At 41.8% G+C, this 24,436-nt stretch overlaps 1 protein-coding gene across 2 annotated transcripts in view; it reads left to right on the top strand.

Annotated features, from left to right (window-relative positions):
* Positions 1-24,436, top strand: part of LOC106846906 (beta-galactosidase-1-like protein 3) — a 64,674-nt gene that overhangs the window by 4,257 nt on the left and 35,981 nt on the right. For both annotated transcript variants that reach the window (XM_044751984.2, XM_014865956.3), the window contains 6 exons: positions 2,861-2,929; positions 3,557-3,652; positions 4,929-5,037; positions 8,334-8,426; positions 9,876-9,957; positions 10,909-10,973. In XM_044751984.2, coding sequence (XP_044607919.2) covers positions 2,861-2,929; positions 3,557-3,652; positions 4,929-5,037; positions 8,334-8,426; positions 9,876-9,957; positions 10,909-10,973 — 514 coding nt within the window. The remainder of the gene's footprint in view (positions 1-2,860; positions 2,930-3,556; positions 3,653-4,928; positions 5,038-8,333; positions 8,427-9,875; positions 9,958-10,908; positions 10,974-24,436) is intronic.

Genomic DNA, 24,436 nt, shown 5'->3' with positions numbered 1-24,436 from the left:
GAAAGGAAGGAGTTTATTCGATAATCAAAGTGAGGAACTTGAGTCCAGGGAAACGGCCCAGCAGTGTTCTGAGGAACTGCTCCGAGGCCGCAGGTCTGAAGCAGTTTACATACCTTTGAGCAGGGCAGGAGAAGGCTAACATCTAACAGTCATCTACTGCAAGGGTAACAGGAACTTTCTGGTTATACATCAAACAAGGCTTGTAATGTTGGTGTTATCTACGTGTGAGGGAGGCAAGGAGCAGGGCCATTGCTTTTCCCCTCAATCTCTAAGAAATGCAGCCTGGAAAGGTGAGTGTGAGGGCCCCACTGTCTCCTCCTGTTGCTTATCCATCCTGCTGGCATCTTCAGTCATGAGAGGGGACGCTGCAAGGCCATTTAGACATGGGCTTATGAGGCTGCGCGGCTGCCTCACAGCACGGCGCTGGTTTCTGGACTGACTTTAAGCCTATGCAGCTTGCTTGTTAGATTCGCCTGTTAGACCAGGGAGAGGGGTCCCAGCTCATTCGTATCATCAAGGGACTACGTCCTCTTTTTCTATTCACTGTAAATATTTTGCAAAAGAGTTATCTTTACCCTGAACATTTCTTAAAATTCACCTGTAAAACTCAGTGACTACTGTCTTTTCTGGTTGTGAGGTGCAGATGTTGGGGACAGCATAACTTTCTTGAATGATTGTTGTTTAACTCACATTTTCTGTTGCTTCTAGAGTATGTCCTATTTTTATTCTGTAGTTTTTCTTATTTTTCATTTCCTTTCTTCTTTTGGATTGACTGAGACTTTAAAAAATTCTCCTCTCTTTCTTGGAAGTTATATATCATATTGTGTATTTGGACCTTTTTGTACTCAATTTTGTCTAAGTTTTTACTCTTTTTGAAGAACCAGCTTGTCGCTTTATTAATCTTCTCTATGTCTTTGTTTTCTATTTCACAATTTCTTAGTTGTGTATAATTTCCTTTCTTCCACTTTATTCAATTTTGTACCTTTTCCTCCTCCCTTCCTTCTCTTCTTGTCTCCTGAGTTGAATATTTAGCTCATTTTCTTTCCAGGATTTTATGTTTTCTACTATATTTATTCAGGGACATGAGTGTATCTCTAAGTATTGCTTTGGTTATATAGCCCATAAATTTTGCTATATAGTACTTTGAAAGTCATTTCGTTTCAAATATTTCACTGTTTGGGTATCTGCTTTCTGTTATAGTTATTTTTTATTTTACTTTTTACTATTTTAAAAGTGTAATTTTCGGGGCCGGCTCCGTGGCCGAGTGGTTAAGTTTGCACATTCCGCTGCAGCGGCCTGGGGTTCGGATCCTGGGTGCGGACATAGCACCACTCGTCAGGCCACGTTGAGGCGGCGACCCACATCCCATGACTACAAGAACCTGCAACTAAGATATACAACTATGTACAGGGGGGTTTGGGGGAGATAGAGCAGAAAAACAAACAAACAAACAAATTGGCAACAGTTGTTAGCCCAGGTGCCAATCTTTAAAAAAAAAAAGTGTAATTTTCTAATTTAAATTGCATTTATCTTGGGATAACAGACTATGTGGTGTAGATTTTTGGAATTTGTTGAGGTTTATTTTGTATTTTACAAGTGTTCCATGTGGTTTTTAAGAATGTATATGCTCCATCTGTTGGCTCCTGAGTTCTCTATGTATTTATTAGATCCAGCCTTTTAATTTGGTGTTCAAATCTATATCCTTACAATTTTTTGCTGTTATTATCTTTGTTTCTTAGCGGAGTATTTTAAATCTTCTCACTATGACTGTGGATTTATCCATTTCTTCTCTGATTCAGTAAACTTCTCTTTTACTTGAAGCTGTGTTATTAAGAGCATAGAAGGCCATGATTATTATATTGTCTTGATGGATCATTCCTTTTATTATTAATGTCTCTCTTAATATCTGTGAGAGTATTTTTTTGCCTTAAAATTCATTTTGCCTACTATTTAAGATTGCTAAAATAATTTTGCCTCATCTATATCTTTTTCCATTGTGTTTTCAACTTTTTTCAGCAATTTTCTTTAAAGTAAGTCACTTGTAAGCATAAGCATCATTTAGCAAAATGTTTTCATTCTATTCTCTCAGTGTGGAAGTATAAACTTTACCATGCATGTTTAACGTTTTTAGCAAACCAACTTTTCATTTCTCCTTGCAACAAAAGATCTTGAAATACAGTCAGTTCTGCCATAATGCTACATACGCATTCTTAAAAATCTCCACACTGTGCAAAACTGTGTAATAAGAACTATAGGGCTTATGAGAAATATGAGATTAGGGGCACGTCACGCAAAAACCTTGTTGTTGACATGCAAGAAGGATAGTCACCTAATAACAATAGCACCTAATAAACATTTTTACGCATGTCCCTTTGGCCCTACATACTCAGCCCTGTCGGGGAGGTCCCTGGTGGGGTCCTTCTTGGTAAGACCTGAAGGTGGCATCTTCCTTTGCTGTGTCTCTATTATCCTCATAGAAACTCCTCCTCTATTCTTATTTTGATCAATTCTTAGCAATAATTTCTTCAACATGTGTAGACATTTGTGGGTATTTTCCCCTTTTCTTTATATTTTTTAATAGGTTTTACAAAGAATGGAGTGGTGAGTAGGATGATTTATCTGTAAACCCAAAGAATCTAGAGTAGGATTAATGGCAGCTTGGACTACAGTTGGGTAATAGAGAAAGGAATTATTGAAAATAATCATTGCTCATGTAATAAAGGGTTAATTGCCATTGGAAACTTCAGCTTATTCCAAAATAGAGCTATCCCAAGTTTTGACATGGGTTTGGGATTGACCTAGGAATTTAGAGGAAAGAAATAAGAAGATGCTTATTGTACTTCCCTCTTCCCTATTACAGCTATGTTCCATGGAACCTCCATGAGCCAGAAAGAGGCAGATTTGACTTCTCTGGGAACCTGGACCTGGAGTACGTGCTGTTGCTGCTTCTGTGACCTGGCATGGGGTGGGAGGCAGAGAGGTGGCTCCTTGGGTTGGTTAGGAGCCATGGGGGCATCTGGCTCTGCTTGAGAGCCAGAGAGACTGGGCTCTGGGGCCTCGTTCTCAGGACAGTGGGAAAGGCTCTGCAGCCAGCACCTAGACGCTCTGCAGCTGTGAGCCTGTTACCCCCAGGGGTCTCGGCCTGCTTCTTCCGAGCCAGACCTCTCACTGCCTCCCAGAGGTGCCTAATCCCAGGTGTCAGCCCTGCTGTGCAGTGTGGCCCAGCCCCCAGGCCTGGGGAAGGGGTTGCCCCCTTAGGGTAGCAAGGCCGTTGGGGTCAGGTTCCCTGGTGGCCTCCCCTGCACCCTGTGTGATGCCCTCCTCCTCATGTCCCCACTGGGGCTGTGCAGATGTCCTGGGCTGGGAGCTGCGTGGGAATCCTGCTCTGCTGGGGCCGGGGCTGCGGCCTCTCCTTCCCTCACCCGTCTCCCCTCTTGGAGAGGAAGGCAAGCGAGGGAGGGGTGGGCAGCTGCGCCACGGTGGGCTGTGATGTGTGCTGGGCTCCTCCTCAGCCTGCGTCTGAGGCCGTGAGAGCTGCTGATGTTGACCTCCCTAGGGCCTTTGTCCTGACTGCTGCGGAGATCGGGCTGTGGGTGATTCTGCGTCCAGGCCCCTACATCTGCAGCGAGATTGACCTCGGGGGCTTGCCCAGGTGAGCCGGCTGAGTCCAGCATTGCAGTTGTAGTAGTTTGCTTTACTAAGAGTAAACTTCAGTCTCCTAGTAGTGAGCGTGTGTGCTGTGTTTCGCACCATGTTGTGTGTTCTATACACATTGTCTCAGGCACTGCTGTAGTGAGGGGTAGGGACTATCTTAGTCCCCATTTTACGGATGAAGGACTGGAGACTTTGATCCTGGTGCTTTGGGCTTGTGGCCAAGAGTGCGTGTGGGGGAGTTGAGAGGGACACGTCAGGATGGTCATACCCTTCTTGCCCCACAGCAGGGCGGGGTCCCCCTCTGTCCTCCTGAAGTGAGAGGAACAGGAAGGGAACCTTAGAGAGTGGAAGGGAGGGTTCTGACAACTTCTGGGCTTGTTCTCCTTTTTCTGACTTCTGGTTTTTCTCTTATTTTGTTAACGGAAGACCGAGTTCTCCACTGTGTGAGTGCCCTCAGCTCCCTTCCCTCCCCTGTCATTTTTCTTTGCCTTCTTCTCTTGTCTGTGATGCTGGCCCTCAGTCCAGACAACTACAGTTCAGGGTGAGAATCCAAGAACGCTCTTCTAGTACCTCTGCAAGGTGAAAGGACTCCCCGATAGCCACGCTCTGCCTCCAGCTGAGCACCTTCGCTCCCACGGGGCAGGTAAAGGCTCTGCTTTTCTGCAAGATGAGCTTGTTCTCCCACCCCAGCTCAGGAGCAGAAACAGCCTGACTTGGAGGGCATGGGTGTTTGAGAGAAGCAGGATTCACTGTGCAGTTTAGCTGGAGGCCTCAGCCAGCACCTTATGAGTGTCATACTTGGGTGTGCTTCTTGGTTTGTAAGCTCCTATTCTGTGCTTGATGTCTTAGGTCTTAGAGGAAACGTAACCCTGTGCTTAAGGTACATATGCTGTGCTCACAAAAAATGTTTTAATAAGCTGAAAAAGAATGGAGAAGGGTATTCAATGACAGGTTATAACACCTCTTGTAAGACAAGGTGTCCAAGGCTTGATGGAGCTGAAAGCACCTCCTCAGTCTCAGAGTGTCACATTGACAAAGGGGTATCTTTCCCTCTAAATCTCACAAGTCTGTGAGGACGGTCCCAAGAAGCTCACGTGGTAACTTCCTTTCAGGACCTGAGGCTCCAGGATCATGGATGTGAAATCAAAGGATGTAGGACTGTGCCGAAGGGAGTCCTGAGAAGGGCTGGCTGCCGTGCTCAGCCCCAGCCTCTTGCTCCCCCTCACCCCTGACTTCCCACCTCAAACACTGAGCTTGTCTGCTTTCACTCCCAGCCGGTTACTGCAAGATCCCCAGGTGAACCTGAGAACGACTGACAAGGGCTTTGTTGAAGCAGTTGATAAGTATTTTGATCATCTGATTTCCAGAGTGGTTCGTCTCCAGGTAAGGCCAAATGACCTTTTCCCTCTTTCTTATATTTGCTTTAGGAAAATAGTTTGTACTGACTTCTTTATGGAATAGGCCATGCCCAGTCTCTCTGAGAGCTGAAGCTGACATTCCTAAATTCTCGACCCTTGTCTTAAGTACAGTCTTTACTCCAGAGCCTAGGAAGACAGGGACTGACAAAGAGTATTGGTTTGTGTTTGTCATCATCTTTCTGAATGTACTTGATGTTCACTAAACCCGTTGGCCTTTATACTGCTTATTTCTATGCTTATATTATCTTTGTTGTTTTGAACAGTTAGTATGAATGCTTGGTGCAAAAGTTCAAAAGAGTACAGAGAGTTCACAGTGAAACGAGCTCATCTCCCTTCCACCCTGTTCCAGAGCCAGTCAGCTGCCTTTTCAGGAGACAGCTCATTTTATAGGATTTTGATGTGTCTTTCCAGAGATTTCCTATACATATGGAAGCTAATTACTTATGCACATGCTTACACATGTGTATCTGTGTGTACATGTATACTTTTTGTATAAAAATATGCAGTTCCCACTGGACATTTTTCTTTTGTCACTTGAAAAAACAGTTTTGAAAGCTTCCATTCTTTTTAATTGCTGCATAGTATTCCATGATATCAATACATCATAGTTCATTTAACTAGTGCCCTTGTTACGGACATTTGATTTTTCAAGTTTATGCTATAATGAATAACTTGGTTCACGTGTCATTTTGTACCTGTGTGGGTATATTTGCGATTGCTTACATTCCAGTTTATTCTAATTTCATAAATGCAAAGAGCACAGGTGCCATGCATTTTCATTTCTTCATGGAATACTCTGACCTTATGCACTTGATAAGAAATGCCTTTGTTTTCATGATGTCAACCTGCGGCACACAGAACAGTATGTAACAAAGAAAGAACAGTATTCCCTGAAGTCAACAAGGCGATAATCGTTTGATTGTTGTGTTTGCTTTGTAAAATGTGACTGTCTTCAAACAAGAGGAGACACATGGCTATTATTTAAATAAAAATATATGAGAACATATCTCTTGATATAGTTTGAGATACGACAAAACCCAGAATTATTAGATAGTAGACTAATAGCGTATTATCTTAGACTCTTCTTTTAGGGGAGAATATGATACAGATCCAGCCCTTTATAACTAATTATGGATTCTGAATTGTTAAGTTACTTTCATTAGGAGAACTATAAAGAGAGGACTGGGAGATTAGGGAGGAAAGTGAAAGGTTGGCAGTTCTGCAGCGCGCTGTCGGGGAGGCGGGCAGCACTGAGGGGAAGGACACCTCGTCTTTAGGACTGAGCTCCGGGTCTGTTAGGTGCAATCGAGGTACATCTTTTTGTAGGAAGGTCTGAAGCCATAGGTTTGTGGCTGGATTTCTGCCCTCCAGATGGGACTCAATGGCGGGAGTAAAAATCTCTGAGCCTTAAAACTAAAAAGACTTTGAAAGTTTGGATGGAAGCTGAGGCACAGGAGCATTTGCATAGATGCAGCAAGCAAAGTCAATTTATAAACATCCCGTTGAAATCATGAGGTGGGAAATCCTAGGAAATTTTAAGAAGCAAGGAGTTATAAGTGAAAATGAAATATATAGGGCTCATTATTACTAAATTGTCGGTATTTTAAGGTCTTTATATTTGCTTGGTTATCTTCATTGGTTAAATTATTATATTTAAATGACTTTTAGGGTGTATTTACCGTTTTACTTGAGAGCTTTACTCTTCTAATCCTGTTGATTTCATAAGGCAACTATGAGTCCTCCTATGATGGAGTTTTTGGAAATCTCACCCTTCAAGTTGGGGAGAAGATACTATTCAATAATACAAACAACTTTTCTCAATTCATCAGTTCAGAATACTTGTGTTCATTCAACAAGTAATTATTGAGCATCTACTATGTACCAGGTGCTGTGTAGGAGCCAAGCTTCCAATGATGAGAAGGACAGACATGTCCCTGCCGCTGGGAGCTTGCAGTCCAGCGTGAGAGGCAGACAGCACTTACAGGATGAGTGATAATTGCCGCAGTGGAGGACGTGCAGGATGCCTTCGAGGGAGAAAGGGAGGTCCGGAGCATGTTTTACAGAAAAAGCACCTTAAATAGGACTTGAAGGGTGGGTAAGCATTAGCCAAGCCAGGGGTGCTGGTCAGGAATCCTTAGCATGGACGAAGACCAGATGGCAAGAGAGAGAACGAGGAGTTTGAAGAACTAAAGAAATTCAGTAGTGTAGAGCCTAGTGTGAGGTGAGAAAGAAGGAAAAGGTGAGGGTGTGAAGGAAAAGCCCCCAAACATGCTCGTTCTCCTCTGTTCCTGCTCAGAAGCTAGTCCCGTGGTCCAGAAGGGAACGCCTCCCTCTAAAACTGTCATTTACTCCAGGCAGCAGGGGCCATGTGGGGAGGGAAGTGATCAGACGCTCCCTCTCGATGCTCACTCCACCTTCAGTTTGGCGAGGCTTCAAGGAGCAGAGTCGACCTGAGTGTGGAAGGCACTGAAAGGTTGAACTAAACATGGAAAATTGTAATAAATTTCAGCACAACTAGGTCAGTGTTGATGGCTTAGATCGTGCGATGGGGGTGGAAGCTCTTCCATGGGGGTTTGAGGAGCGGGGTAAAAGTGAGAAAGCAGAGAAAGTGAGTGTAGACACTGGTAACTCTCTCAAGAAGTAGAGCCCTTGGGGAGCAGGGAGCAAGAGACATGTCGCTGGAGGGGAACAATCTTGGAGGTCTCCCTCCTCCCTCCCTCCCTCTCTCTCTCTCTTTCTGATGTGAGGGTTCTGAATAAGTTTCCATGATGATGGAAGTCTGTCAGTTTAGAAGAAAGGGTGGAAAGCACAGAAGGGAGAAGGAACGGTGCAGAAAGCCAAGCTCCTGAGCAGATGGCGGGAGGCAGGGGGACTCTGCACCTGAGTGGTGGCATTGCCCTGAGACGGGAGGAGGGACACCTTGTTCATTTGTCAGCTAGGAAAGTGGGTAGGGTGGGCGTGGAAGCAGGTGAGATTATAGGTTTGAGATTTCATATTTAAGTAGCTAATTCGTATGGGAAAGAGAGAGGACAACTGCGGGAGTGGCTCCTCTACAAAGCTGGGAAAGGTAGGACTCCTTGCAGCAGCTGAAGTGCCTGGATTTCACTGACTATCAGACCCAAGAGGAGGAGAGAGAGTGCCCAAACTAAGGCACCACTCAGATCAAAGAATCTGGAACAGGTGTGTCATCTTTAGCAGCAAACCCAGAGACTCCATCTTCTCCAACCAGTCGCCTCACTCTCGCTCATCATCTGTCTGTAGTACCGCAAGGGAGGCCCCATCATTGCAGTGCAGGTGGAGAACGAATATGGTTCATTTTATAAGGATAAAGATTACATGCCCTATCTTCAACAGGTAAGAAACACTTAGTTTGTCTCCATATTTGCCTACCTTCGTCCTCAGTCTGTCTCTTTCACAGCACGTGTGTCTGAGTCCTGGCTGCATGGGTAACTCTGGGATGTGAGGTCAAGTTCAATTTCTTTGTGAATCTACAATATGGTCAGGGTGATCAAGATGTGCTCAGATATCTTTATTATGAATCAAACATGATATTAAAAGATTATTCCTTTCTGTTGCTGTCTCTGTGACCTAGAACTGTCATTGAAGGTGGGGGTTGGTGAATCTACATCCATAGAAAATAGATAATGCTTCATGAACTTGACAATGATGGCTATCACCCTGCAGCTTTCTGACCTGTAGCATTAGTATTCTTTCTTCTGCTGCCTTTGCTCCTGTATGGGGGGATGTCTTAAGCCAAGAGTAACTTCAGTCCTGCCTGGTGTTCTTTCTGGCAAGTCAGGCCCCTCCCTGTCCCTGACCTCCCATGTTCAGGAAGCTGATGAGCTCTGGTCTGAACTGGACCCCTTGCCTAGGTTGCTAAACAGGATGCAGGGGTTCCATTGTAACTCTGTCTGTGCAGAACCCAGTAGCTCTTTCCACACAGAGACCTCTGGATGGCCTGGAGAGCAGTGAGGAGGAGTGGCCAGCTGGGCAAAGAAGAGAGAGCAGGTGATGAGAGAGGGAGGAGGGCAGGGCTGGACTCCGCGGACGTCCTGGCTCCTGCTCTGTAGCTGGGGCTTCTGGAGCTGGACAGGGTCTGTGAGAAGTTCCCCTCCCTAACTTCCCTCAGGAGCGTCATCACATCAGATCCTCTCAAATCAATCTCATTCAGCTAGCATTACTCTTCCTTGATTTTTAAAATTTACTGCTTGGCTTCTCTCCTAGGCCTGGATATATAGGACACACAGACGGGGTCCTCTCACCCTCTGGCCGTCTGTCTGCTCCCTATGCCCTCAGTAAATATGAATTTCAAGTTAGATTCCCTGCTTCCCCAAAGCCATGGCAGACTTCCGTGCTTCCTTTGAGTGTCCGGGTAGGACCTAAGTTTTGTGAAGTTTGTCTCTGATCTTTCTTAGGGCCCCGCAGCCTCGACCTCTCCCCTTCAGGCACAAAGGGTTTCCCAAGTCTTCTTTCTCTCTTTTTCTCGGATTTAGATCCTCTCTGGTTGCTTCCTCATAGACTTAGCCCTGTGCTTTTCCCCTTGAGGCAATGACCATGGGTGTCAAAGCCCGTACTCCGCTGCTGTTGTGGCCGTCCCCAGGAAAAGCACCAGACTGGGGTGGAGACCACCATCCCCTGCAATTTACTGAGCTGTGCATGGTCAGACTCTCCATGCAAACCTTTCTCTCTAGCTCTCAGGCTGCCCATCAGAGCCCACTTGTGTTTATTTCCTAATTTCCTTATAGCTCCTTCTTCCCATGGCAGCAAGAGAAGTAGGTTCATTTTGTCCACTTTTATCAACAGGCCCTGCTGAAAAGAGGGATTGTGGAGCTTCTCTTGACCTCGGATAATGTGGATGATGTGCTAAAAGGCTACATAAAAGGAGGTACAAATTTAGAATTATTTTAAGGGAGAACTGAGGCTCTTAGACAGCCAGTTTGAGTCTTGGACGAGTCTCAGAAAAAGAACAAGAATATCTCTGATACCTCTCTTTCCCATGTACATTGAAACAGACCCCAGAGATTTGGTATTATAGTAGATAAGGACTCAGGGTCAAAGCAAAGAGTTGACTCACCAGCTCTATGTCTTTTCCTTGCTCTTGTGGTCTCTGTTTAAACAGAACCATAATTGAGCTCTTCTGGACTCAATGTACCTTTCCATCTTTCATAATTTTTCTGTGGCTAAGAATCTGCTTTGGTGATGGGCATGGCTTAGAATCAAGGCCTTCTCCACCAGCATGGAGAACCACATAGAGAAGCAGAAGACAGGTATTGTGTCAGGAAGGCGGCCTAGGACAAGTCCCAGTTCTGGGATCCTGCTGCCTGAGGCTCACTGTGAGCTCCAGGTAGGTCCTGAGAAGAGAATAGCAGAACAATTCAGAACAAAATCATAAGGTGATGATAGTGAAGGAAATGACCAAGGTGTGAGCAGCCACATGGGTCCAGACGACTATCTGTCAGGTGGTCCTGAGCTTAAGACTAGCTGCTTCAATATACTGCTCTCTCTCCTCATTTTTTATGGCTCTTCCTCACATTATTTCCATGGTATGGTAGAAAGTGTACTGAACTTGGGGCCAGGTAACCTGCATTCAATTCCTAGGTATAATCAAGTTGTGTGACCTTGGCCTGTTCCACTTCTCTGCACGAAATATGGTAATTTTAACTGCCCTTCTTGCCTCACCTTGTCTTTGCACATGTCCAGTGATGTGAGGACATATATGACAGCCCTTTGTACTTTGCAAAGTGGAATAGAAGTAGCACAAGGTGTGGGCTTCCATCCCTCCCCTGGTGGCACTTGTCACAGTGCCCCATGCAGCACCTCCCCCTTCTCTCTACAGTGCTGGCCACCATCAACATGAAAAAATTTCGGAAGGATGCTTTCCAACACCTTTATAAGGTGCAGGTAAGGATGTCTTGGAGATGAAGGTCTCCGCCCCTTTTGACATGCCCTCCCGCCTCTGCAGCTGGTGCTCAGTGAGAAAGGAGGCTTTGCAGGAAGACCACAGCTTTTCCCTGGGGCTCAGCTGGCTTCCAAAGTGATTTGGCAAGTTGATGCTTTTGGCTTGGGAAATGAGGAGGGAACCCCGCTTCTGTCACCTCTGTTAGGGGAGCACCTCATGGAGATGAGCAGTGGAAGTGTGAGGGGGTTTATATGAGGTAAATCAGAGGGCGATAACATTCTCTTTCCTCTACAAGGACAGAGCTCAGAAATGGGCTATGGGTATTGCTGACAGGGGACTCACGCCTGGCTTTGGTGGGGTCAGCCGTTTTTAGCCAGTCTGTGCAAACTGTGGGAATGAATGACTATTGTACGTGAATTCATTTAACAAATATGGATTAGGTAGCTCATAGTTTCCTCTCAGTGGGTGACCCCCTGTGTTAGTTACAAAGATGGACAAACCATAGTCCATGCCTTCAGGAATTATATCCTTTCTCCGCAAAACTTCTGGTTTGAACTCTGACAGACCAAATGTGGTTATAGTTTCCTCTGCTTAACACACTTTCCTGGGCTTTCTTCATGTCTCAGATAATATCCAAGACCTGTGCCACGGGCTGCAAGCCCTGGTGTGACTGACACAGTCTTCATTTCCAGCCTCAGCCCGCGCAGCTCTTGGCCCTCAGGCAGGAAGGCAGCCTTCAATGCTTGTAAAGCAGGGTACCCTCGCTTGCCAGAGCCCCCCAGCACCCCTCCAGTGCCCTCACCTCAGCCTCACACCCTCCTCCACAAGTTTTAATTAAGAACGAGTTAATCTGATTTTCACTTCTCACTAATTTTGTGGTTTCTAACCTAGTGAGAAGCGCCTCTGCCAGGGGTGGATGCATGGCTGTTTCTAGTGTTTAATGTCTTTAATAAGTCTTTCTCAGTTTTTGGTTTCTTTTTTGCTTGTCACTTCTTCTTCTTTTTTTTTTTAAGATTTTATTCTTTCCTTTTACTCCCTAAAGCCCCCCGGTACATAGTTGCATATTGTTCGTTGTGGGTCCTTCTAGTTGTGGCACATGGGACGCTGCCTCAGCATGGTTTGATGAGCAGTGCCATGCCTGCACCCAGGATTCGAACCAATGAAACACTGGGCCGCCTGCAGCGGAGCACGCGAACTTAACCACTCGGCCACGGGGCCAGCCCCAATTCTTCCTTTTTTTTATGAGGAAGATTGGCGCCGAGCTAACTTCTGTTGCCAATCTTTCTCTTTTTGCTTGAGGAAGATTGTCACTGAGCTAACTCCTGTGCCAATCTTCCTCTATTTTATGTGGGACACCACCACAGCATGACTTGACCAGCAGTGCTAGGTCCACGCCCAGGATCCGAACCTGCGAAGCCCGGGCCATTGAAGTGGAGCACACAAACTTAACTGCTGCGCCACTGGGCTGGCCCCTCTTGTCACTTCTTGTTTTTAACAGCTTTATGGAAGTATAACTTATACACCATTAAATACAACCATTGTAAGCAGTTTATTTAATTTTTTTATTGCAGTAACATTGGATTATAACTTTATATAATTTTCAGATGTATATTGTTAATATATTTTGAATTCTGTGTAGATTACATCATGTTCACCAACCAAAGACTAATTACAATCCATCACCACACACATGTACCTGATTGTCCTTTCACCCTCTCCCCTCCTCTCCCCCCCCTCCTTCTCTTCTGGTAACCACCAATCCAATCTGTCTCTTTGTGTTTGTCACTGTTTTTATCTTCCAGTTATGAGTGAGATCATGCGGTATGTGACTTTCTCCCTCTGACTTATTTCACTTAGCATAATACCCTCAAGGTCCATCCATGTTGTCACAAGTGGCCAGATTTCATCATTTTTTATGGCTGAGTAGTATTCCATTGTGTATATATACCACATCTTCTTTATCCATTCGTCCCTTGATGAGCACCTAGGTTGCTTCCAAGTCTTGGATATTGTGTATAATGCTGCAGTGAACATAGGGGTGCATGTATCTTTATGCATTTGTGTTATCAAGTTCTTTGGATAAATACCCAGTAGAGGAATAGCTGGATCGTATGGTAGACCTATTCTTAATTTTCTGAGGATACTCCATACTGCTTTCCATAGTGGCTGGCAGTTTACACTCCCACCAGCAGCGTACGAGGGTTCCCTTCTCTCCACATCCTCTCCAACACTTGTTGTTTCCTGTCTTGTTAATTATAGCCATTCTGACTGGAGTGAGGTGATACCTCATTGTGGTTTTGATTTGCATTTCCCTGATAGCTAATGGTGTTGCACATCTTCATATGCCTGTTGGCCATCTGTATATCTTCTTTGGAGAAATGCCTGTTCAGATCTTTTGTCCATTTTTTAATTGAGTTGTTTGGTTTTTTTGTTGTTGAGACATATGAGTTCCTTGTATATTTTGGATATTAACCCCTTACCTGATATGTGGTTTGCAAATATCTTCTCCCAATTGTTAGGTTGTCTTTTCGTTTTGTTGATGGCTTCCTTTGCTGTGCAGAAGCTTTTTAGTTTGATGTACTCCCATTTGTTTATTTTTTCTTTTGTTTCTCTTGCTTGGTCTGACATGGTACTTGAAAATATGCTGCTAAGACCTATCTCAAAGAGCGTGCTGCCTATGTTTTCTTCTAGAAGTTTCATGGTTTCGGGTCTTACATTCAAGTATTTAATCCATTTTGAGTTGGTTTTTGTGCATGGTGTAAGATAATGGTCTGCTTTCCTTCTTTTGCATGTGGCTGTCCAGTTTTCCCAACAACATCTATTGAAGAGACTCTCCTTTCTCCATCGTATGCTCTTGGCTCCCTTGTCGAATATTAGCTGTCGATAGATATGTGGGTTTATTTCTGGGCTCTCGATTCTGTTCCATTGATCTGTGTGTTTGTTTTTGTGCCATTACCATGCTGTTTTGGTTACTATGGCTTTGTAGTATATTTTGAAATCAGGGAGTGTGATACCTTCAGCTTCATTCTTTTTCCTCAGGAATCCTTTGGCTATTCGGGGTCTTTTGTTGGTCCATATAATTTTCAGGATTCTTTGTTCTATTTCTGTGAAAAATATTTTTGGAACTTTGATTGGAATTGCATTGAATCTATAGATTGCTTTAGGAAGTATGAACATTTTAACTATGTTAATTCTTCCGATCCATGAGCATGGAATATCTTTCCATTTCTTTGTGTCTGCTTCACTTTCTTTCAACAATGTTTTCTAGTTTTTGGTGTACAGATCTTTCACCTCTTTGGTTAAGTTTATTCCTAGGTATTTTATTCTTTTTGTTGCAATTGTAAATGCGATTGTATTCTTAATTTCTCTTTCTGCTATTTCGTTGTTAGTGTATAGAAATGCAAATGATTTTTGTATGTTGCTTTTGTATCCTGTGACTTGACTGTATTCATTTATTATTTCTAAAAGTTTTTCAGTGGATTCTTTAGGGTTTTCTATATATAAAATCATGCCATCTGCAAATAGTGACAGTTTCACTTCTTCTTTTCCAGTGTGGATCCCTTTTATTTCTTTTCTTGCCTGATTGCTCTGAGTGGGACTTCCAATGCTATGTTAAAGAAGAGTGGTGAAAGTGGGCATCCTTGTCTGGTTCCTATTCTTAGAGGGAGAGCTTTCAGTTTTTCTCCATTGAGGATGATCTTTGCTGTGGGTTTGTCATCTATGGCCTTTATTATGTTGAGGTATTTTCCTTCTATACCCATTTTATTTAGAGTTTTTATCATAAATGGATGCTGTATCTTGTCAAATGCTTTCTCTGCACCTATTGAGATGATCATGTGATTTTTATTCTTCATTTTGTTAATGTGGTGTATCACATTGATTGATTTGTAGATGTTGAACCATCCCTGCATCCCTGGAATAAAACCCACTTGATCATGATGTATGATCTTTTTAATGTATTATTGTATTCTATTTGCTAGTATTCTTTTTATATTATTTTTTTATTGAGTTATTGATAGGTTACAATCTTGTGAAATTTCAATTGTACATTAATGTTTGTCAGTCATGTTGTAGGTGCACCACTTCACCCTTTGTACCCACCCCCCACCCCACCTTTCCCCTGGTATCCACTAAACTGTTCTTGGTCCATAGTTTTAAATTCCTCATATGAGTGGAGTCATACACAGATTATCTTTCTCTCGCTGGCTTATTTCACTTAACATAATTCTCTCAAGGTCCATCCATGTTATTGCAAATGGAATGATTTTGTTCTGTTTTGCAGCTGAGTAGTATTCCATTGTATATATGTACCACATCTTCATTATCCATTCGTCTGTTGATGGGCACTTAGGTTGCTTCCATGTCTTGGCTATTGTAAACAGTGCTGTATTTGCTAGTATTTTGTTGAGGATTTTTGCATCGATGCTCATCAGTGATATTGGCCTGTAATTTTCCCCTTTTGTGTCATCTTTGTCTGCTTTTGGTATCAGGATAATGTTGGCTTTGTAGAATGAGTCAGGAAGCCTCCCCTTCTCTTCAATTTTTTGGAAGAGTTTGAGAAGGATAGGTAGTAAGTCTTCTTTGATTGTTTGGTAGAATTCACCAGGGAAGCCATTTGGTCCTGGACTTTTATTTTTTGATTACTGTTTTGATCTCCTTACTGGTGATTGCTCTATTCCAATTCTCTATTTCTTATTGATCAAGTTTTGGAACGTTGTATGATTCTAAGAATTTATCCATTTCTTCTGAGTTATACAATTTTTTGGTGTATAGCTTTTCAGAGTATTCTTTTATAATCTTTTGTATTTCTGAGGTGTCTGTTGTAATTTCTCCTCTTTCATTTCTGATTTTTATTTATTTGAGCCCTCTCTCTTTTTTTCTTGGTGAGGCTAGTTAAGGTTTGTCAATTTTGTTTATCTTTTCAAAGAACCAGCTCGTGATTTCATTAATTTTTTCTATTGTTCTTCTAGTCTCTAATTCATTTATTTCTGCTCTGATTTTTATTGTTTCCTCCCTTCTGCTGCTTTTTGGCTTTATTTGTTTTTCTTTTTCCAGTTACTTTAGATGCATTATTAGGTTGTTTATTTGAGATTTTTCGTGTTTGTTGAAGTAGGCCTGAATTGCTGTAAACTTCCCTCTTAGAACAGCTTTCGCTATATCCCACAGATTTTGGCATGTCATATTTTCATTTTCATTTGTCTCCAGGTATGTTTTAATTTCTCCTTTGATTTCTTCATTGACCCAATCGTTGTTCAGTAGCATTTTGTTTAATTTCCACATTTTTGTGGCTTTTCTGATTTTCTTCCTGTAGTTGATTTCTAGTTTCATACCTTTGTGGTCAGAAAAGATGCTTGGTATTATTTCAATCTTCTTAAATTTATTGAGACTTGTTTTGTGTCCTATTATATGATCAATCCTGGAGAATGTTCCTTGTGCATTTGAAAAGAATGTGTATTCTGTGCTTTTTGGATGGAATTTTCTATATATATCTACTAAGTCCATCTGGGCTAATGTATCCTTGAAGGCCAGTGTTTCCTTATTGATCTTCTGTTTGGATGGTCTATCCATTGGTGTAAGCAGAGTGTTAAAGTTCTCTACTATTATTGTGTTACTGTCTATGTCTCCTTTTATGTCTGTTAATAATTGCTTATATATTTAGGTGCTCCTATCTTGGGTGCATAGATATTTACAAGTGTTATATCTTCTTGTTGGATTGTTTCTTTTATCATTATGTAGTGCCCTTCTTTGTCTCTTGTTACAGTTTTTGTTTTAAAGTCTGTGTTGACTGATATAAGTATTACTACCCCCACTTTCTTTTCTGTGCCATTTGCATGGAATCTCTTTTTTCCATCTTTTCACTTTCAGTTTGTGAGTGTCTTTAGGTCTGAAGTGTGTCTCTTGTATGCAGCATATGTATGGGTCTCGTTTTTTTATCCAATTGGCCACCCTATGGTATTTGATTGGAACATTTAGTCCATTGACATTTAAAGTAGCTATTGATAAAAATATATTTATTGACACTTTGTTACTTTTTTTCCCGAGTGTTTTAGTAGTTCTTCTCTGTTCCTTTCTTCTTCTCTTGCTTTCTTCCCTTGTGGTTTGATGGCTTTCTTTAATAATTTGTTTGATTTGTTTCCTCTTACTTATTTGTTTACTTGCTATAGATTTCTGGTTTGTGATTACCATGAGGTTCCTATATAATATTCTACATATATAGTAATGTATATTGAGTTGATAGTCTCTTTAGCTTGACCTCTTTCTAAAAGCTCTACTCGTTTACTCCCCTCCTCCCACATTTTATATTTTTGAAATTATATCTAATGTCTTGTTTGATGTGTGTGTCTATCCATTATCCTCATCATTGAAATAGGTAATTTTAGAACTTTTGTCTTTTAACCTACATATTATCTTCATAGCTTGTTAATCTGCTACCTTTACTGTATTTTTGCCTTTACCAGTGATTTTATTCCTTTTTTAAAAAAAAATAATTTTCTTATCCCTATTTGTGGTCTTCTCTTTCCCACTTAAATAAGTCCCTTCATCATTGTAGAACTGGTTTCTTGGTGATAACTCCTTTAATTTTTGCTTGTCTGTGAAGTTCTTATCTCTGCTTCCATTTTTAATGCTAAGCTTGCTGGATACAGTGTTCTTGGCTGTAGGTTTTTTTCCTTTCAGCACTTTAAATATGTCATGCCAGTCTCTTCTAGCCTGTAGGGTCTCAGCTGATAAGTCCGCTGATAGCCTTATGGGCTTTCCTTTGTATGTCACTTGTTGCGTTTCTCTTGCTTCTTTTAGGATTCTGTCTTTATCTTTAATTTTGGACATTTTAATTATAATGTGTCTCGATGTGGGCCTGTTGGTGTTCATCTTGTTTGGTGCTCTCTGTGCTTCCTGTACTTGGATGTCTGTTTCCTTCCTTTGGTTAGGAAAGTTTTCAGCTATTATTTCTTCCAATAGATTCTCTGCCCCTTTGTCTCTCTCTTCTCCTTCTGGGACACTTATAACACGAATGTTAGTGCACTTGATATAGTCTCAGAGTTCCCTTAGACTGTTCTCATTCTGTCTAATTCTTTTTTCTTTTATCTGTTCAGCTTGGGTGATTTCCTCTAGTCTTTCGTCCATCTTTCTGATCCATTCTTCACTATCATCTACTCTGCTTTTGAGTCCCTCTAGTGAATTCTTAATTTCCAGTATTGTATTCTTCATTTCTGATTGGTTCTTTTTTGTATTTTCCAATTCTTTCTTGATGTTCTCACTGTGTTCATCCAGTCTTCTCCCAATATCTGTGAGTATCCTTATGAGTTTTTATTTGAGCTCTTTGTCAGGTAGATTGCTTATTTCTGTTTCATTTAGCTCTTTTTCTGGGGTTTTGTCCCATTCCCTAGCTTGGAATGTATTCCCTTGCCTCCTCATTATGCCTCTTTCTGTGTGCTTATATCTATGTATTAGGTGAGTCAGCTATGTCTCCTGATCTTGGAGAAGTGGCCTTATGTGAGAGATGTCTTTTGAGGCCCAGAAGTGTGCTTCCCTTTCGTCACCAGTCCAAATGATCCAAAAGTGACCCCTGTGTGGGCCGCTTGTATCCTTCTGCTGTGTCAGGGTTGCTCTTACTGCAGGCACCCATGGACTCTAGGGTTTCCCTCCCTGGGAGGCTGTTTGTAAATTGGGTTCAGGAAGCCCCAGTGCCATTGGCCACAAGGTCTAACAGCACACTCCAGTTGCAGTTTTCCTGTTAATTGGATAGGTACCCAGTGTGGCTGGTTGCTAGGCTCAGGGGCTTACAGTTGCTGTAGTCCTCAGGCCTACAAGGCTGTTGTCAGCTCTCTCAGGATTGCAGCTGAGTGGGGCTGGCCCTAGGCACAGGAGCACCCAATAGTCTCAGGCTTTGGAAGGTGGGGCTGATCCTCTTTGTGGCTGATTGTGAGCACAGGTCTTCTGCCAGTGATAAGCCCCACACCCCACAGGTCCACATACACTGTCAACAAAGCCCTCGTCAATGCACATGTCCTGACCCTCTGGAGTGTACCCAGTCGCCCCACCATGGAGGCCTCCACATCTCCACCAGTGCCCCCCATGGTTCACCTGGTCCTCACACAGGCCCTGCCACGCAGAAGTGGACAAACTCGCCTGCCTGTAGAGGATCAAGGCACCCAGTCTTTGCAGGCCGACAAGTAGCCTGAGGGCTTGTTGTTGGGAGGGGCCGGTCTCTAGGGCAGGCTGCCTGCTCTAGTCAAACTGGATTAAATCTGCACTATAGTGGGTGTAGCAGACTCGGGGCTATCAGGGCAGTGGAAAAACTTCAATGGTATCTGCCAGCGTCTGTGTCAGCATTCCTGTACTAGGTCACAACAATGGCTACCACCAATGTCTCAGTCTCGTCTCTCATCGAGATGTGCCCAGAGCTTACCAGGTGAGTCTCTTTTCACCAAAGGACTGTGCACCTTTCCTTTTGGAGATTTTAGGTTACTCTTTGAGATGGGTGAATTTGTGCACAGGCCCTTTAAGAGCCAGGTTTCCTCAACTTTCATCCGATAGCTTTTCTGGGAGTATTCCCTGCTGCAGTTAGTAGCCAGTGAAGCCAAATAGCAGGACACTCATCTCAGTTGTGCTGAGTCTGAAGGATGCTTATAGCAGTATCAGCCCCCACTAAGGTCCACACTTCTCCAGGGAAGGCTGTGTACCTTAGAGTGGCTCCTTCCTGGCCAGCTGTGAAGCTCTGCCACCCTTGAAGGTGGCTTTTTTCTCTCCAGAAGGAATTTCCGCCTCTTCTGCCTCACTCAGGACTGTCCCTTGTTGTGGGGTTTCTTTTTATCCAGTTTTCCATTTTCTCTCCAGGGTAATTTTTCCAAGAATAGTTGTAACCTGGTTGTGTCCATGGGAAGAGGTGAGTTCAGAGTCTGCCTACGCCACCATCTTGACGAGATCTCTCACAAACAGTTTAATATATAGAATTTTACAACCATCACTACAATCTAAAAAGTTTCCTCATGATCATTTGCAGTTAATCCCCCACTGCCACCTCCAGGCAACCCCCTGGTCTGCTTTCGGTCTCTACTAATTTGCCTTTTCTGGACATTTCCTGTAAGTGGAATCATGCAGTATCTGGCTTCTCTTGTGCACTTGGTGTCTTTCAGGTTCATTCACCTTGGAGGTGATTCAGTCCTTCATTCCTCCCCATAGCTGGGTGGGTCGTGCTTTTGCTGTCAGATATTTAGAGTCATAGCCAAACCCAAAGTTGTGCAGCTTTTCTCATATGTCCTCTTCTGTGCCAATGTGGTTAATATGGTTCTGAACGTTGACCCTGTCTTGCATTCCTGGGATGAATCCCATTTGACTGTCATGTATTATCATTTTATTTACTACTGGATTCAATTTGTTCATATTTTGTTAAGAATTTTTGCTTCCATATTCATGAGGGATCCTGGCCTTTGGTTTTCTTTTCTTGGCATGTCTTTGTTTCATTTTGGAATTAGGATAATGCTAGCCTCATAGGATGAGTTTGGAAGTGTTCCTTCCTTTTCTATTTTCTGAAAGAGATTGTATAGAAATGTTAATATTTCTTTCTTAGTGTTTGGTAAAATTCACCAGTGAAACCATCTGTACTTTAAGTTTTCTTTTTTAGAAGGCTTTTAACTAGAAATTTAATTTCTCTGATAGAGCATAATTCAGGTTATTTTTTTTTTGAGTGGACACAAGACAAACTTGTGTCTTTCAAGGATTTATTCTGTTCTATTTCATCTAAGTTTTTGATTCATGGACATAAAGTTGCTTGTAATATTCATTGATATCTTTTTAATGCCTCTGTTGTCAGTAGTGATGGCTCTCCTTTCATTTCTGATATTGGTAATTTTGTGTCTTCTCTCATCTTGGTCAGGATGACAAAAAGTTTATCAGTTTTATTGATCTTTTCAAAAAACCAGCTCTTGGCTTGTTTCCTTTCCTCTATTATTTTTCCATTTTTTATTTCATTGATTTCTCTTCTCACCTTTAGTGTTTTCTACCTACTGCTTCCTTTGGATTGAATTTGCTCTACTTTTTCCAGTTTTTTTTTTCTGATGGAAGCTTATGTTACTGATTTGAGACTTTCTTCTTTTCTAATATGAGCATTTACCACTAAAAATTTCCCTGTATGCCCTGGTTTTGCTGCATCCCACCAATTTTGATATGCTGCATTTTCATTTTCAAAAAATGTTTCAAGAAATGTTCAAAATATTTTAAAATTTTCCTAGAGACTTCTTTATTCCATGTATCAGGTTGAAATGTGTTGTTTAATTTCTGAATCTTTGGGGATTTTCCAGATATCGTTCTGTTACTGATTTCTGGTTTAATACTGTTAAAATTCAAGAACATACTCTGTATGATTTCTGTCTTTTTACTTTTGTTAAGGTTTATTTTATGGCTCATAATATGGTGATCCTCGGCAGATGTTCCATGTACACTTGAGAAGAATGTATATTTTACATTTGTTTATAAATTTCCATTAGGTCAAGTTGTGTGATGATATTGTTCCGGTAATCTCTTTTCTTGCTGATTTTCTGCCTACATATTCTGTCAATTATTAAGAGAAGAGTGTTGACATCTCTGAATATAATTTTGGATTTGTTTATTTGTCCTTGAATCTATCAGTTTTTGTCTCATGTAGTTTGCAGTTCTGTTTTTAGGTGCATACACATTTAGAATTGTTATATTTCCCTGGAGAATTCACCTCTTTATCATTATGTGATGTTCACTTTCCTTGTTTTGAAGTTTGCTTTGGCTGATATAAGTAGAGCTATTCCAGCTTTCTTTTGGTTAGTGTTTGTGTGGTGTAGCTTTCTTTATCTTTTTGCTTTTTACCTGTGTTAAAGTCTTTGTATTTAAAGTGGATTTCTTGTAGACAGCATATAGTTACATGTTGTTTTTTTAAAGATTCAATCTGACAATTTTTGTCTCAATGAATGTGGTTAGATAATTCACATTTAAAGTGATAATTGATATGGTTGGATTAAAATCTATCAACCAACTAGCACTGCTAATTCCAACTAGCATCCAACTAGCACTATTCCAACTAGTAATCTAATTAGCATTGCTAATTCTTTTCTATTTGTTCCATTTTTTTCTGTTTCCTTTTTCTTCTTTTTTGCCCTTTTCTTGGGTTAATTGAGCATTTTTTCTTGATTCCATTTTATCTCCTCTATGGACTAATTACTTTGACCACATTTTAAAATTGTAGCTGTTCCCCAAGGATTTAAAATATACATTTTAAAATAATCTGAAACTATCTTTAAATACTAAACTGCTTCACATGTAATGTTAAGATCTTACAACAGTATATTCCTAATTCCTCACTTTAAAGATGTCATTCCATTGTCTTTTTGCTTCTGTGGTTTCTGATGAAAAGTGTCTATTAATTCTTATCTGTGGCTTTTGTAGGTGATTTGTCTTTTTTCTCTCTGACTGCCTTTAGAGTTTTCTCTTTGTCTTTGGTTTTCAGAAGTGTGAGTTAATGTACTTAGGTGTGGTTTGTTTCTTAGAATTCATCCTGCTTGATGTTCTCTGAGATTCTTGAATCTGTGGTTTGGTGTCTGTCATTAATTTTAGAAAATTCTCAGCCATTACTTATTCAGTTATTTCCTCTGTTCTCTCTCTTCTTCTGCAGGTCCAGTTACCTGTACACTAGGTCATTTGACATTACCTCACACCTCTTGAGTGCCATTTTTCCCCTACTCTTTTTTTTTTTTAATTTTTCAGGTGTTTCATTAATTTCTATTGAATTTTTGTTAGTACACTGATTCATTCCTCTCCTCTGTTGAGTCTACTGATGAACCCACTGAAGGAATTCTTCATTTCTATTACTGTGTTTTGATTTCTAATATTTCCATTTGATTCTTTCTTGTAGTTTCCATCTTTCAGCTAAAATTGCCCATTTGATTTTGTGTACTGTGCACCTTTTCTATTATAGCCTTTAACGTATTAATTACAGTTATTTTAAATTATCTTCTAATTATAACATATATGTCCTATCTGAGTCTGTTTCTGATGATTGTGTTATCTCTTCACAGTGTTTTTGTTTTTCTTGCCTTTTTGCGTGGCTCATAGTGTTTTCTTGGAAGCTGAACCTCTTGTGTGGGACATGGATGCTATCTTGGAGATAAGCATGCCTTTCCTCCTGCCTGGATTTTATCGTGGAGTTTTGTGTTAATCTAGTTAGGAGTTGGGCTGAATTTGAGGTTTGTCATTGCTATGGTTATCCTCCATGCATCACAGCCTTCAGATTCCTCTAGTGGCATCTTGTGTCTAGGGTAAGGGCTCATTTGGCAGAAGTATTTTCTCTGTGTTTGCACTCCTCTGGGCTTTGGGTCTTCCCTTTGCATTGGACCTCAGAGAAAACCTGTCTCTTCCAGCTCTCCCAGCTATACTACAAGGTATTTTTACTCTATTCTGGTTAGCCTGATGTTGAGACAGGAAACTCATTCCCTGAAGTTCTGATTAAGACAGTCTTAGGCAGGGACTGTGTCCCTAGGTCTGAGGGGTGTGGCCTTTTCAAGTTCTCCTGCTCCTCCTCTAGCTATAGTTCTGGGCCAAGCATGTGTTCCTATTTCTTTCCCAAAGGGGGTGTTTTTTCCCCTGCTCCCTTTTCCCAGATACAATAGGTTTCTACCAGTGCCCTAAGGTGACAGCTTTTGTTGCTCTTCTCTCTGCAGGTGAAGGCTTTGTTCCCTAGGGAAGATGGTTATGGGAGATCTGACAGTGCCTCATGCTCCCATTCCCCAGCCAGTACCAGGAAGGAAGTCAAAGTACCACAGACTGTGTGGTGTAAACAGCATTTATTTTCTTAGGTTTCTGGAGGCTAGAAGTCTGAGATTAATGTGTCAGCGGATTTGTTTCTTCTGAGGCTTCTCTCTGTGGCTTGTAGATGGCTGACTTCTCTCTGCTTTTCCACATGATCTTACTTCTGTGTGCCTGTATCCTAATCTCCTCTTATAAGGACACCAGTCAGATTCAATTCGGACCCAGCCTGATAACTTCGTTTAACCTTAGTTAACTGTTTAAGTACCCTCTTTCCAAATACAGTCGCATTCTGAGGTACTAGGTGTTAGGACTTCGACACATGATGCAATCCAACCCTTACAGAAACTTACTGAGGATTCTCCCCAGTCTTGCCTCAGAACATCAGGTGGATTCGTGGAGGTAAAACTTGCGTGAAGGTATAAGACCCCCTACATCTGGACCCCCAGGGGCTTCACACTTTCAGGCTAGTCTACACTCAGTCTTTACCAATTCTTTAAAATTATCTATTTCTATCTTACAGGCTCCAGCCCCAGGTAAGCAAATGATTAGGTCCTGTTTCTCCCAGGTATCAGGTTTACGATGAGTTTTGGTTTATTTGGTTGCTCTGTGACCTCAATTTTCTGAGAGGTTCACATAAATAATTTGTAGTTTTTCAAGCCTTGTCCTTGTTGTAAGTGTGGGATTTATGTTCCTT

This window comes from Equus asinus, chromosome 20 (assembly GCF_041296235.1).
Source record: "Equus asinus isolate D_3611 breed Donkey chromosome 20, EquAss-T2T_v2, whole genome shotgun sequence".
NCBI classification, from domain to species: Eukaryota; Metazoa; Chordata; class Mammalia; order Perissodactyla; family Equidae; genus Equus; species Equus asinus.
This window is presented reverse-complemented; position numbering and strand designations above follow the sequence as displayed.